This window comes from Eptatretus burgeri, chromosome 14 (assembly GCF_056783735.1).
Source record: "Eptatretus burgeri isolate ZD-2024b chromosome 14, Ebu_testis_v1, whole genome shotgun sequence".
Classification (NCBI taxonomy): Eukaryota; Metazoa; Chordata; class Myxini; order Myxiniformes; family Myxinidae; genus Eptatretus; species Eptatretus burgeri.
Genome location: NC_140974.1, coordinates 75,202,410 through 75,216,065, shown reverse-complemented (window position 1 = coordinate 75,216,065; position 13,656 = coordinate 75,202,410). Strand labels below are relative to the sequence as shown.

Below are 13,656 nucleotides of genomic sequence, written 5' to 3'. Positions count from 1 at the left end.
CAATGGGGAAGCACAGTTCGTATGCTTACACATGTGTTGTAATTCCTGTGGTAGCCGTGTTGGAAAACATGTTTTTTTTTTTTTGTTTTTTTGTTTTTTTTGTATACCTTGGTCGAGGCTCGTATGAGAGCTAACACACAACTCACAGCAAGGAGGCATGAGACAAGAGGGGCGGGAGTGGAAGGGACAAAACATTGGGGAACAGACACAGGTGAACTGTGGAAGGGAGAGGGATGGGGATGGGACGGGGAACATGGCGAGGAGAAGATGGACATTACAGGGACTTTCAGGAAGGAAAGCAGGAGAATTGAAGGAAGTGGGCTTGGGTGGATTATCGGGGGTAGAAAAGATCGAGGATTTGGATGGGGGAAGATAAGAGGTGGTGGTGAACAGCTGTTTTGAAAGCCTGGAGGGAAGAATGGGAAAGAATAGAGTGAGGAAGTTTATTCCAAAGGCGGGAAAAAAGAGGAATGAAAGAGTGAAGATGAGCAGTGATTCGTGATTTTGGTAGTTTTACCAGAAGGGGGTTGTTGGCGGACCTTGAGCGCCCTGTGGAAATGTGGTTGGGACAAATCGCAGAGAGAGCAGGGGGGGCAAGGCTGGAAGAGTCGGTAGAAGACAGAAAGACCACCGACCAACCTGCGGTGATTGAGTGAGAGGCCCAAAGACTCAGCTTCATTGCGGGAGATGCCAATGATCTTAAAAGCCCTGGTTTCGACAGCGTGAAGTCGAGAAAGGTGGGAGGCAGGAGCACCAGCCCAGAGGGGAGAGCAGTACTCCATCAGGCTACGGACAAAAGCTTTGTAAGTAGTCAGAGCTCAAGAGGGCCGAGGAAGGACTTGCACGACGGAGGATTCCCAGTCGGCGACTGGCTTTTGAGGCGAGGTTGGAAATGTGACTTTCCCAGGAAAGGTCATGGCAGATAGTGAGACCCAGAAGCTTGAAAGAAAGACTTCTTCCAGAGGATTGTTGAGAAAGTGGATGGGGGTTTTGTAAACGGTCCTTTCGAAGAGACATAGTGAGAGTGTGAGATTTGTGTGGATTGAAAGACATGTTCCACGTGTTGGACCAGTTTGTGATTTTATCCAGATCTGCAGTGAGCGAAGAAGCTGCTGCTTGCCGGTCTGAGGGATGACAGATGGTACGGCAGAGGGTGGAGTCATCGGCAAAGAGAAATAGAGGATTTTCCAGAGAGTCCGAGAGATCATTGATGAAAACCAGAAAAAGAACAGGGCCCAGAACGCTACCTTGAGGAACTCCAGCCTGCACAGGAAGAGGGGATGAAAGAACTCCATTTAGGGCCACACGTTGACTGCGACAGGAGAGGAAGTCTGCGAGCCATGAGTGGAGATGGCCTTGAATACCATGGGAAGAGAGTTTGGTGAGTAGGGCAGGGTGCCAGACTGTGTCAAAAGCACGTGATATGTCCAGGGATACGGCTCGGATTTCCTGTCTGGCATTGAGGACCTCCATCCATTGATGGGAGAGCAGTAGCAGCATATCCAGGGTAGAGTGACCTGGTCTGAAACCAAATTGATGATTGGAAATCAAGCCATTGGAGAAGAGGAAGGATTTCATGTCTGGAAGCGATGATGGATTCCATAACCTTGCTGATGATTGGGAGAAGGCTGATTGATCTGTAGTTACAGGGATCTGTTTTTGCACCTTTTTATGCAGCGCAGTGATGTTAGCAGATTTCCAAGCAGATGGCAGATGACCTTGGGAAAATGAGAGGGTGAATAGAACAGAGAGAGGGTGAGCAAGAGCAGAAGAGCAGGCTTTGAGGACACGTGGGCTGATGCCGTCTGGACCGGTTGCAGAATCTGACTCGAGGTTTGAAAGCAAGCTCTCCACCTTGTCAGAGAAAAGGATACAGAGTCCAGGGACAGTTGGGTGCGACTGGGTAAAGTGGGTAGAGATAGTGATGGGTTTGGGACACAAGATTTAGCTGCAAACACCGAGTTTAGACATTCAGCTTTATCACGTGTGGAATCAACAGTGCGGCCATTTGAGGTAAGGGAGGGGATGGAGGGGGAACATACACCAGAAACAGATTTGATTAAACGCCACCAGGATTTTGAGGAGGGAGAGAGGTTTGAGAGTTCAGACTTGAGATGAGAAAGATGTTGTTTTCTGGCTCTCCTGAGGGTAGATACACACTTGTTCCGAGCTTTGTGGAAAGAACTGAGATTGCCCTCAGTTGGGTTTGCTTTCCATGAGGCAAAGGCAAGTTGTTTCAGGACAACTGCCTCGCCACAAGCTTCAGTAAACCAAGGGCGGGAGGAAGGGTAAGACAACTGAACACGAGAGGGGATAAATCTGTGCATGAGGGAGAGCAAGTTTCTTTGAAAGAATTCCCAGGATGAGTTGATGTTTGAGAAAGTAGTGATAGGAGACCAGTCTGTAAGTTTGATGGCTGCTCGGAGACCCTGCCAGTCGGCTTGAGTGAAATGCCAGACTCGACGGCGGTGAGGTGGTTCTCTGATGACAGCCAGAGAGATGTCCACTTTAACAAGGACGTGGTCAGAAGAACCAATTGGAGCGAAGGAAGAGCAGCAGATATTGTCAGGGATATTGTCATATCATGTGATATTGTCAGCAGATATTGTCATATCATGTGTGAGCAAACCCCGCTCGTATATACATATTCTTGATAGGGTTCACCACCATCTGCTCGAGCACCAGCGCACAAAGCAGTTAGGCTTTACACCAAAGCGGTGAACGATTGACCGTACCCCTTGTTCTTCAGGTCCTCACCAAACGCAGACGAGAGTTTCGGCAGGGGATGCTGGCAGTCAATATTAATCTCCGCAAAGCGTTCGATTCAGTGAACCAGGATGCCCTCTGGAGGATTCTTGTTATTCGTGGGGTGCCACTAAAACTGGTCAATATGAGTTCTGAACGATACTCTGGTCCAGAGAATGCTGTGAGGTGTGGTGGTTGCATCTCTGACTTATTTCCAGTTGTTGCTGGAGTTTGTCAGGGTGTGGATGGGTCTTGACACCTTCCCGAACTTGTGTGGACTGGATTCTGGGGAGGATGCTGGAGAGATCAAGCTGTGATGAATCGTTTTGGAATGTCGAGATGACCTTGATTTCACAGATGATGCGGTCATCTTTCTGGAAAAGCTGAATATTCTTATGGGGACCCTCGAGGCGCTGAATGAGGTGTCAGACAGAGCTGCTGGGATTATTGGTTTCCTTGTTCAAAACTATGATCCAGACTTTCAATGACCTCTTGGATGCTACTATCTTGTCTGTACCTGTTTGTGGTGAGGATGTCGAGATCACAAAGAGATTCACTTACCTTGGCAGTGATATCCATGTCTCTGGATGTTGTGAGCAGAGGTCAATAGATATCTGGTCAGGGCTGGGGAGTTAAGGATTCACTGGATCACGGGGTGTGGCACTGTCTGTACCTTGCATGAGGACGAAAGTCCGAGTGCTTAAGTCCTTGGTGCTTTCAGTCTTGCTCTCCGGATGTGAGACTTGGACTCTGACCAAGGTTCTGAGATGGAGAATTAACTCCTTCAGTACTTGGTCTCTTCTAAGAATCCTTCGCTCTCACTGGTCAGACTTTGTGTCCAACAAGCGTTTGCTGAGAGAGGCTCAGATGAGATTTGTTACCTGCATAGTCCATGAGCATCAGCTGTGGCTGTATAGACATGTGGCTCATTTTTCTGATGCTGATCCTGCTCACCAGAATCCCTCAGTGAGGGAGCCTCGTGGGTGGAAGAGGCCAATGGGCCGACAAGTTGATTGGCATCTCAAGGAGATGGAGATGGGCCAGGCATCTCCCTGGGGGGTGGCCAGACGAGGCCTCTGGAGTACCGGTGGGAAGTGGACGCAGCGACGCGCTGCTCCAGCACATGCTCCCATACCTGACCTGTCTCAGCTTCAGTATTGTTTTATTGCTTCAACTTACAAAGAACCCTAACCCCCCCCCACCCCCACCCCTACAACCCCCACCTCCCACAAGTACAATCAACAGTTTTCACCTCATTCTGTCCAGTGGTCTCGGAATACACCGAAGTCAAGCAGATTATACATATGATTACATCAATAATAATAATAATAATATTAATACTACTACTACGACTACAACTAATAATAATAATGATAATAGTAATAATAATGGTAATACTAAGTATAACAATATGTATGATGTTAACATTGCTATGAACTCATTAGTTTGTAACTGCATAAATTAGATACCACAATAACATGATAAGGCAATGATAAAATTTATGAATGGTGAAGCAGTTCGACTCAGACCTGGCTTAAAATCAAAGGGGTGTAATTAAGTCACGTGAGATTCAATATTGGGGATTCATTATCACAGCAGCATACGTAATAGAGGATGTCAGTCCAACCCTCCATGGTGATGCACTGGAAGACAGTAAGGACAGCAAACAGGATGTTGTCAAATTGGGTGATGCCATCATTAGGACCGATCCAATTGCCCTGACAAATGGTCCTTGCAGGGCATGGATGCCCCGTTGATTCGTTGGAGCATGGCCTGTCATCATCTGGATCCTGTTGGTCTGAAGGTAAGAAAGGACAATGAGTTTGTCCGGAACTTGCATTTGGGTGTCTTGAAAGTGTGTGTGTGTGTGTGTGTGTGTGTGTGTGTGTGTGTGTGTGTGTGTGTGTGTGTGTGTGTGTGTGTGTGTGTGTGTGTGTGTGTGTGTGTGTGTGTGTGTGTGTGTGTGTGTGTGTGTGTTTGGAAATGTGCTGCGACGAAAAACACAAGAATCATGTAAAATAATCACACAAGAGCATAAGAATATGTGCACTAAAGATTGTTTGATGTTGAAATCGTACATAGTAGAATAATGTATGAGGATGATTTTGAAATAGCTGACAAAGTTTGAGTTCAAAGAGTGTGCAAGAAGAATTTGTTTAATTTTCTTGAAACATGATGAGCAGGAAATGAAAGGCTCAGTGTGCATGGGGTTTGAGATGTGTATTGTGCAAACAGATGAATATAAATGTATAACACACTCGTTTCGTTGTTGTAGCAGGTCATGTGCAACTTTCCAGCGTATAATTCCAAACCAATGATGGCAAAGATAAGAATTGCGAAGAAGAGCAATAAACCAATCTGCAACAGGGGGACCATGGCCTTCATGATGGATTTCAGCACCACCTGCAAGCCTGGTGGAACATGAGCAAATTAATGGTGTTAAATAAGGTTGAGTGAGTGTTGGGAAACTTGCCCTGCCTCAGCATGAAGGGATCACATTCTTTCATTCATTCATTCATTCATTCATTCACAAAGCTTTGGTGTATTTCAGAAAAACTGAACTGTCAAATCATCTCTCCATTTTCACCTGAGTGTCTGGCCTGTGGCATTGCCTTGTTATGTCCATCAAATGCCATTCCTCAATAATTTGTGTAGAATATGTCTAATTGTGTACAATATGTCATATTGGCTTGAATCCGAGCAATCCCATCAGATCTTGGAACATAAACAGAATCTCGATCCTGGTAAGTTACCTGAATGGAAGGATGGGTGTTGTCATGGTGTCATGATGATGTTAAAACATGTCAGGATGGCAATCCGTAAATGGATTGTGGTGTTGTATTGCGGTGTTATTCCTACCTTGTCATTCCTTCGTACCTTGTTTGATTGTTTTTTGGGATTCCATCTGTACATGTTTTTCATTTTTTAGAAATGTTTGTTTCTCACTTGTTTACGTTACAGATATAAGCAGCAAGGACGGTTACCAAGGTGATGTTAGCTATATCAATTTAAATTGTGTAAGCAGCAAGGTTAGCTGATGAAGATGGGTGGCAGGATGTCCTGGAGGTGCGCAAACTCGCCTCGAAGCTGTCTAGCCTGGGTTTGAATTCCGACCCAGCGATAAACTGTCATCCCGGTGTTTCACAGGCAGGGTGAATCATCAATGTGTGCGCGTCATTCCTATGCGTTAAACTGGTCGTCTTGTCTTCCGACATTAGTTAATGGATGTAAAGATCCCACAGTGTCCTTCACGAAGAGTGGGCGAGTTATCGCTGACACCGTGGCCAAATTACAAATTACTGCCCGAACTACTGCTGGGAAGTCAATGACAAACCACCCACTCAGTGAGGGAGAGAGGGGAGGGGAGTGGGGGCGGGAGTGCAGGAGGAAGAGAGAGGGGGAAGGGAGCAGAGAGGAGAGAAGGAGGAGAGTGAGAGGGAGGGGGAGGGAGAGAGAGAGGAGGGGTGGGGAGAGAGGGGCAGAGGGGAGGGAGGGGCAGAGGGGAGGGAGGGAGAGGGGATAGGAGGATTTTGGGGGGGCAGGGGGGGCGAAGAAGTTTCCTTCTGTATCAATCCGATCCACCCCATTTCTCCATAACCCATTGTTTGTCCAATTCTCCCTCTATTTTGTCCTTCAACTCCACTGTAGATGCCCCCCCACCCCCTCACCAGCCACGCTGCTGTTCCTTTTTTCCTGTTGCATCCTGATCCGTTTTGTGTTCTAACTCTTCCACGAGCCTCTACTCTGCATATAGAAAAGTCATAGGATGGCAACCATTGTACAGGCATCATGGACCGAATAGTCTCTTTATGTGTTCAAGTTCCTTTGAAGAGAAGTCATCTATTCTATATTGTGAACCGTGGTATCTGTCTGTGCATTTGTCTGTCTGTCTGTCTGTCTCCCGTTTATGGTGGCCGCTTCTCATGCTGCATTGAAAAGCTCAACATTCACTTTTGAAATGACAGGAGAACAGGGATGAGTAATGTTGATATCAGATATGATTTTGTAACCAGGAAATTTTGCCTTCTTTAAAGACAAATCCAACCTACAACACCCTATGTTGCACCACCATTTTGCGGTGGGCGGTATAAGTAGCTGAGAGCTTGGATTGTGTGTAAAACCAAGAGTAGCGATGGGAGACCAGTCTTGAAGTTTGATGGCTACTTGAAGTCCCTGCCAGTCGGCCTGAGTGAAATGCCAGACTCGACGGTGGGAAGATGGTTCTCTAATAACAACCAGAGAGATGTCTACTTTGACAAGCACATGGTCAGAAGAACCGATTGGAGCAAAGGAAGAACAGCAGATATTTTCAAGGAAATTGGTCAAAATCAGATCCAGAAGAGATAAAGTACCATTGGTTGAGATCTGGGTCTGGAAGTTGACCGATTGAGTCAGTGCCAATAAGTCACAGAAGTCTTTTGCTGAAGTGCCACGACAGGTGAGAGAGGTACCCACACCTCGCCAACTGGCATGATGACAATTGAAGTCACCACATATGAGGAAGAGAGAGTTTGGATGAGAAGATAGAAGTTGGTCCATGTTTTCGGATAGTGAGGTGTAAATGGAGTCATCACTGTTTGGTGGACGGTACAGTACACATATAAACATGAAGTGAGAGTGGAGGGGAAGCTGTAGCCAGAGGTATTCCTGGGGGTGTGGGGGAGTGAGGGCAGTGCATGGAGAGTGAAGAATAGAGTCTTTGATGAAGAGAGCAACTCCGCTGCCAGGACGAGGCTTAGGTCTGTCATACCAGAGGAGGGAGTAACCAGGGAGAGATACTTGGGAGTCAGAGACGTCTTGAAGGAGGAAAGCTTCTGTTAAGCAGATTATGCCTGGTTTGTCAGTGGCAACCTGTATGGAGAGATGTCAGGTTTGAGCGAAGGCCCCGGATGTTTGATGTGTACACTGTTAAGGAAGAGGGAGGAGAAGGGGAGGGTAGGATGAGGGAGGAGGGGGGGAGGTAAGGAGAATTGTTGAAAGAGTGTGGGGGATTGCAAAAGAGCTTGGGGAGAGAGCCAGATGAGGAGGAGAAAAGGTTCTGTGGTGAAGGGTTGGGGTACAGTGGGGATTAATAAGAGAGGGGCAGAGGGCAGTTGAAGATTGAAGGAGGTGGAGTTATGAGATGGAAGAGAGGGCAGGGCAAGGAGGCAGATTTGTGGATGTTGGCGCAGGCAGGGGAAACTTTGATCATGGGGGGTGAGGGGAGATTGGAGGGAGAAGGGTGAGGGGAGAGTTTTTGAGAAAGGTGAGAGGGGGGAAGCTTGGAGGAGGAAGAGTGGGAAGATTGCTTTGAGAGGGAGGGAAGACGATGAGAGCAGGCATGGCCAAGGTGCAGGAGGGCGATGGGAGAGGTGGTGAGAGGGGAGGGATGGTGAAGGAGGGAGCAGGCAGGGGGAGGTACAGTATTTGAGTGGTTGGGAAGAGGGGGAGGTGTGCTGAGAGGAAGGAAAGGAGCATGTTTGTGGTGATGAGTGTACTGATTGAGAGAGTGAGATATCTATTAGGTTAGAATGAAGCCCACAGATGTTAGAACACCACACACTTTGGGACAACAGAGGAGGAGCCGATACTGAAGCAGAAGACAGTGAAGAGGTACCAAGAGTGGAGGTAGGATGAGGGGCAATATGGGAGGGGTAAGGAGAGGAGATAACATTTGAGGGGTTATGAGGAGGTAGATTTAAGGAGGTGGGGTGAATTGGCACTGAAGTTGGAAGAAAAGGATGATTGATGGAACACGATCGTGCATTACAAACTGGGATTTCAAAAAATTTCAGTCAGAAATGTGATAAAGACAATATGTGAGTGATGCAATAAAGGAGAATTAAGAGAATGGAGAAAAGAAATGTTGTAACAGTGGGACGTTCTTCGACGCGGGATGAGGGAAAGGTTGAATTGAAAAGTATTTTGAAGACGAAGAGTCGTGAATTATGGGACAAGACTGCGAACCACGCGTATGTGTGAAAGAGGTAGTTTTAAGAGACTGTTTTAATTATTTTTAATTTTTGATAAAGATTGCATTATATTAGGAAAAGGGAAGGTTGAAGAAAAATCGTGTCGGTGTTTGGTGAATTTGGATCGACAAAGGCAGAAGGAAGCTTGTAGGATGACTAAAGGTACAGGTAGACGAAGAGTGGGTGGAGAAATAGGTGGTTATGGAAGGTGTAACGTGACTTTTTCACAAAATTATTAATTTGCCTTCACCATATTCTCATCAAGCTTTGTTGAAAATTTGATGACGAAAGCTCAAATCGAAAGGAAAAGTTACGGCACAGACAAATAAGTGATTGCAAAACCCCGTCTTCTGCTGAGCAGAGGATGGGATATGTCTGGCGTTAGCCTCATGGTTCCCGCTTGGCTGTTGAATTAATACCAGGTGGGGTTGACTCACCTGGTATTAATTGAATTAATACTTGTACTGTGTGTACAAGAGACCAAGTGGATGGGGTGTAAGGCAAGGAGCATCAGAGGTGGTTTCAAACTGTTCTACCATGGTGTGGATAGGAGGACAAATGGTGTAGGGGTAATCCTGAAGGAGAATTATGTTAAGAGTGTATTGGAGGTGAGGAGAGTGTCGGACCGAGTGATGAGTGTGAAGTTGGAACTTGAAGGGGTGATGATGAATGCCATCAGTGCATATGCCCCACATATGTGGTGTGAGATGGAGTATAAAGAAGATTTCTGGAGTGAGTTAGATGAAGTGGTGGAGAGTGTATCCAAGGAAGAAAGAGTGGTGATTGGAGCAGATTTCAATGGGGATGTTGGGGAAGGGAATAGAGAAGATGAGGAGGTGATGGGTAGGTACGGTGTCAACGAGAGGAATGTGGAAGGGTAGATGGTGGTGGATTTTGCAAAAAGAATGGAAATGGCATTGGTAAATACATATTTTAAGGAGGAGGAGGAGCACAGGGTGCCGTTCAAGAGTGGAGGAAGATGCACACAGGCGGATTACGTCTTAAGCAGGAGATGCAACCTGAAAGAGATTAAAGACTGTAAGGTGGTGGCAGGGGAGAGTGTAGCGAGACAGCATCGGATGGTGGTTTGTAGGATGATTGTGGTGGTGAGGTTGAGGAAGAGAGTGAGGGCTGAACCAAGGACCAGATGGTGGAAGCTGAAGGAGGAAGACTGTTGCGTGAAATTCAGGGAGGAGGTGAGACAAGTGTTGGATTGTGTTAAAGAGGTGTGCGAGGACTGGGCAACTACTGCAGAAGTGGTGAGGGAGATAGCTAGGAAGGTACTTGGTGTGACATCTGGACAGAGGAAGAAAGACAAGGAGACTTGGTTGTGGAACGAGGAAGTACAAGAAAGTATAAGGAGGAAGAGGTTGGCGAAAAAGAATTGGGATAGCCAGGGAGATGAAGAAAGTAGACACGAGTACAAGGAGTGGCGGCGCAAGGCAAAGAGAGAGGTCGTGAAGGCTAAGGAAAAGGCATATGGTGATCTTTATGAGAAGTTGGATACAAAGGAAGGGGAAAAGGATTTGTACCGATTGGCCAGACAGAGGGACCGAGCTGGGAAGGATGTGCTGCAGGTTAGGGTGATAAAGGGTGCAGATGGAAATGTGCTGACGAGCGAGGAGAGTGTGTTGAGAAGGAGGATGGAGTACTTTGAGGAGCTGATGAATGAAGAAAATGAGAGAGAGAGAGAGAGAGAGAGAGAGAGAGAGAGAGAGAGAGAGAGAGAGAGAGAGAGAGAGAGAGAGAGAGAGAGAGAGAGAGAGAGAGAGAGAGAGAGAGAGAGAGAGAGAGAGAGAGAGAGAGAGAGAGAGAGAGAGAGAGAGAGAGAGAGAGAGAGAGAGAGAGAGAGAGAGAGAGAGAGAGAGAGAGAGAGAGAGAGAGAGAGAGAGAGAGAGAGAGAGAGAGAGAGAGAGAGAGAGAGAGAGAGAGAGAGAGAGAGAGAGAGAGAGAGAGAGAGAGAGAGAGAGAGAGAGAGAGAGAGAGAGAGAGAGAGAGAGAGAGAGAGAGAGAGAGAGAGAGAGAGAGAGAGAGAGAGAGAGAGAGAGAGAGAGAGAGAGAGAGAGAGAGAGAGAGAGAGAGAGAGAGAGAGAGAGAGAGAGAGAGAGAGAGAGAGAGAGAGAGAGAGAGAGAGAGAATCTGGAAGTGGGGTGGATGAGTAAGGATGAAGTGAGGACTGCTATCAAGAGGATGAAGAGTGGAGAATCAAGAGGATGAAGAGAGGCGGTGGGCCAGATGATATACCAGTGGAAGCATGGAAATGTTAAGGAGAGATGGCAGTGGAGTTTTCAACCAGATTGTTTAACAAAATCTTGGAAAATGAGAGGATGCCAGAGGAGTGGAGATCAAGTGTACTGGTTCCGATTTTCAAGAATAAGGGTGATGTGCAGAGCTGTTGAAATTATAGAGGGATAAAGTTGTTAAGCCACACCATGAAGTTGTGGGAAAGAGTAGTGGAAGCGAGGTTGAGAGGAGAGGTGACGATTTGTGAGCAGCAATATGGGTTTATGTCAGGAAAGAGCACCACTGATGCGATGTTTGCTTTGAGAATGTTGATGGAGAAGTATAGGGAAGGTCAGAAGGAGTTGCATTGTGTATTTGTGGATTTAGAGAAAGCTTATAACAGGGTGCCAAGAGAGGAGTTGTGGTATTGTATGAGGAAGTCGGGAGTGGTAGAGAAGTATTTGAGGATCGTGCAGAATATGTATGAGGACAGTGTGACAGCGGTGAGGTGTGCGGTAGGAATGACGGACCGGTTTAAGGTCGAGGTGGGATTGCATCAAGGATCGGCTCTGAGCCCTTTCCTGTTTGCAATGATGGACAGGTTGATGGATGAGATCAGACAAGAGTCTCCATGGACTATGATGTTTGCGGATGACATCGTGATCTGCAGTGAGAGTAGGAAGCAGGCTGAGGCGAGCCGAGAGAGGTGGAGGTACGCACTGGAGAGAAGGGGAATGGAAGTCAGTCGGAGTAAGATGGAGGACATGCGCGTAAATGAGAGGGAGGGTGGCAAAATGGTGCGGTTGCAAGGAGTTGAGGTGGTAAAGTTGGATGGGTTTAAATACTTGGGATCAACTGTTCAAAGTAACAGAGAGTGTGGTGGAGAAGTGAAGAAGAGAGTGCAGGCAGGATGGAGTGGGTGGAGAAGTGTTTCAGGAGTGATTTGTGATTGAAGGGTGTCTGCAGGAGTGAAAGGGAAAGTATACAAGACGGTAGTGAGACCAGCTATGTTGTTTGGTTTGGAGGTGGTGGTGCTGACAAAAAGACAGGAGGAGGAGCTGGAGGTGGCAGAGTGAAAGATGCTGCGATTCTCGTTGGGAGTAATTAGGATGGACAGGATTAGAAATGAGTATGAGGGACAGCACAGGTAGGACGGTTTGGAGACAAAGTGAGAGAGGCAAGATTGAGATGGTTTGGACATGTGCACAGGAGGGATGTGGGGTATATTGGGAGAGGGATGCTGAGGATGGAGCCGCCAGGTCGGAGGAGAAGAGGAAGACCAAAGAAGAGGTTTATGGATGTGGTGAGGGCGGCCATGCGGGTGGTTGGTGTGACAATGGAAGATGTAGAGGACAGAGTGAAATGGAGACGGATAATCCGCTGTGGCGACCCCTCACGGGAGCAGCCAAAAGAAGAAGAAAAAGAATAAGAATAAGGGCTTGGCTCAGCCTGTCATCCTGCTGAGGTCGGCAAAATGAGTACCAGCTTGTTGGGATGATTGAGCCATTCGAATATCCTGCGTTGGAGTGATAACCAGTCCAGGATTGTGTCCAATATTCCAGGAGACTGTTTCGGCAGCACCGACGCTCTATTCAGAGTATGGTGCCAAAGGATGGATGGATGGGGGACAGGCTAATTAATACAGAGGAAGGAAATATTTTGGGGTGGAGGGGTGGAAGTTTGGACCAATGCACGTAGATGTAGCGGAAGGGTTAGGGAGTATGGAGGCGGTTAAAATTCAAACCATTTTATGGACATATAAAGATAATGGAAAAGCTTTTTATTTTTCATTGACCCTTACTAAGTGAACATGGGATAGACTGCAATATAAAATGCAAATTAAATCACCATGTTGTGGGATGTTAAACGGAAGGCTCATCTTTAGTGATTTTTGTCAATTTAACAAGCAAACCCTTCCATTCATGAATAAGAGAGTGCTTTGCGCATCCACCACTTAATGTACATTATGGTTACAAGAAGCTGCACTGAAAGGCTTCCCACATCACAGTCAGTCTATTTCCTAATCCAGTTTACATTTCGCTCAACACAGTCAGCTTACATCACATCGAAATCAGCCGATTTCACATCTTCATTCATAATAACTCAGTGAAAACTGACCCTGTCAGCTGCAGACCGATCAACCTTTTTCCCACCAGAGGAGCAAAAATATGCATTTAATAATTGCTGCAATGACTGTCAGGATGGCTTGAAGGTACGCACACTCTCCTCTGAGTGAATCTCGGCCAGCATTAAACCGTCATCCTGGTGTCTTGCAGGCAGGGAAAGACATCAATGTGTGTGCAGTGTCCTCCAATGTCCTCAAATGGACATTGAATTGGGTGTCCTGTCTGCCAGCATTAGTTGGTGGACATTACAAATCCTGTGGTTTCCTTTACGAAGACAAGGTGAGACATCCTCGGTACCCTGAACGAATTATAAATTCCTACTCAATAACCTACAAGGGGAACAACATCAGCGGCACAGCCACGCTCCCAGAAATTATGTAACCAGCAGCCACACACTGCCTACGAAATGAATGAATGATTGCTCCAGGCCAAAAACAACATCCCAAAAGTGAGACAAAAAAAGGAGATGCCAAATTGGCTGTCAGAAGAGGCAATAGAGATTACAGGCAGAAGAAGATAAATGAAAACCAAAGGCGCATTAAGAGGGGACATCACACGACTAAATGCCGACTTCCAACAACAAGCAAAGAAAGACAAAGACAAATATTTCA

The 13,656-nt window shown here is 46.7% G+C and overlaps 1 protein-coding gene across 3 annotated transcripts in view; it reads right to left on the bottom strand.

The window, feature by feature from the left end:
* The window catches only part of LOC147013644 (voltage-dependent P/Q-type calcium channel subunit alpha-1A-like), a 316,279-nt gene that overhangs the window by 237,705 nt on the left and 64,918 nt on the right, over positions 1-13,656 (bottom strand). For all 3 annotated transcript variants that reach the window (XM_085855714.1, XM_085855712.1, XM_085855713.1), the window contains exons 4-5: positions 5,004-5,156; positions 4,350-4,543 (exon numbers count right to left, since the gene is read on the bottom strand). In XM_085855714.1, the coding sequence (XP_085711840.1) occupies positions 4,350-4,543; positions 5,004-5,156 (347 nt within the window). The remainder of the gene's footprint in view (positions 1-4,349; positions 4,544-5,003; positions 5,157-13,656) is intronic.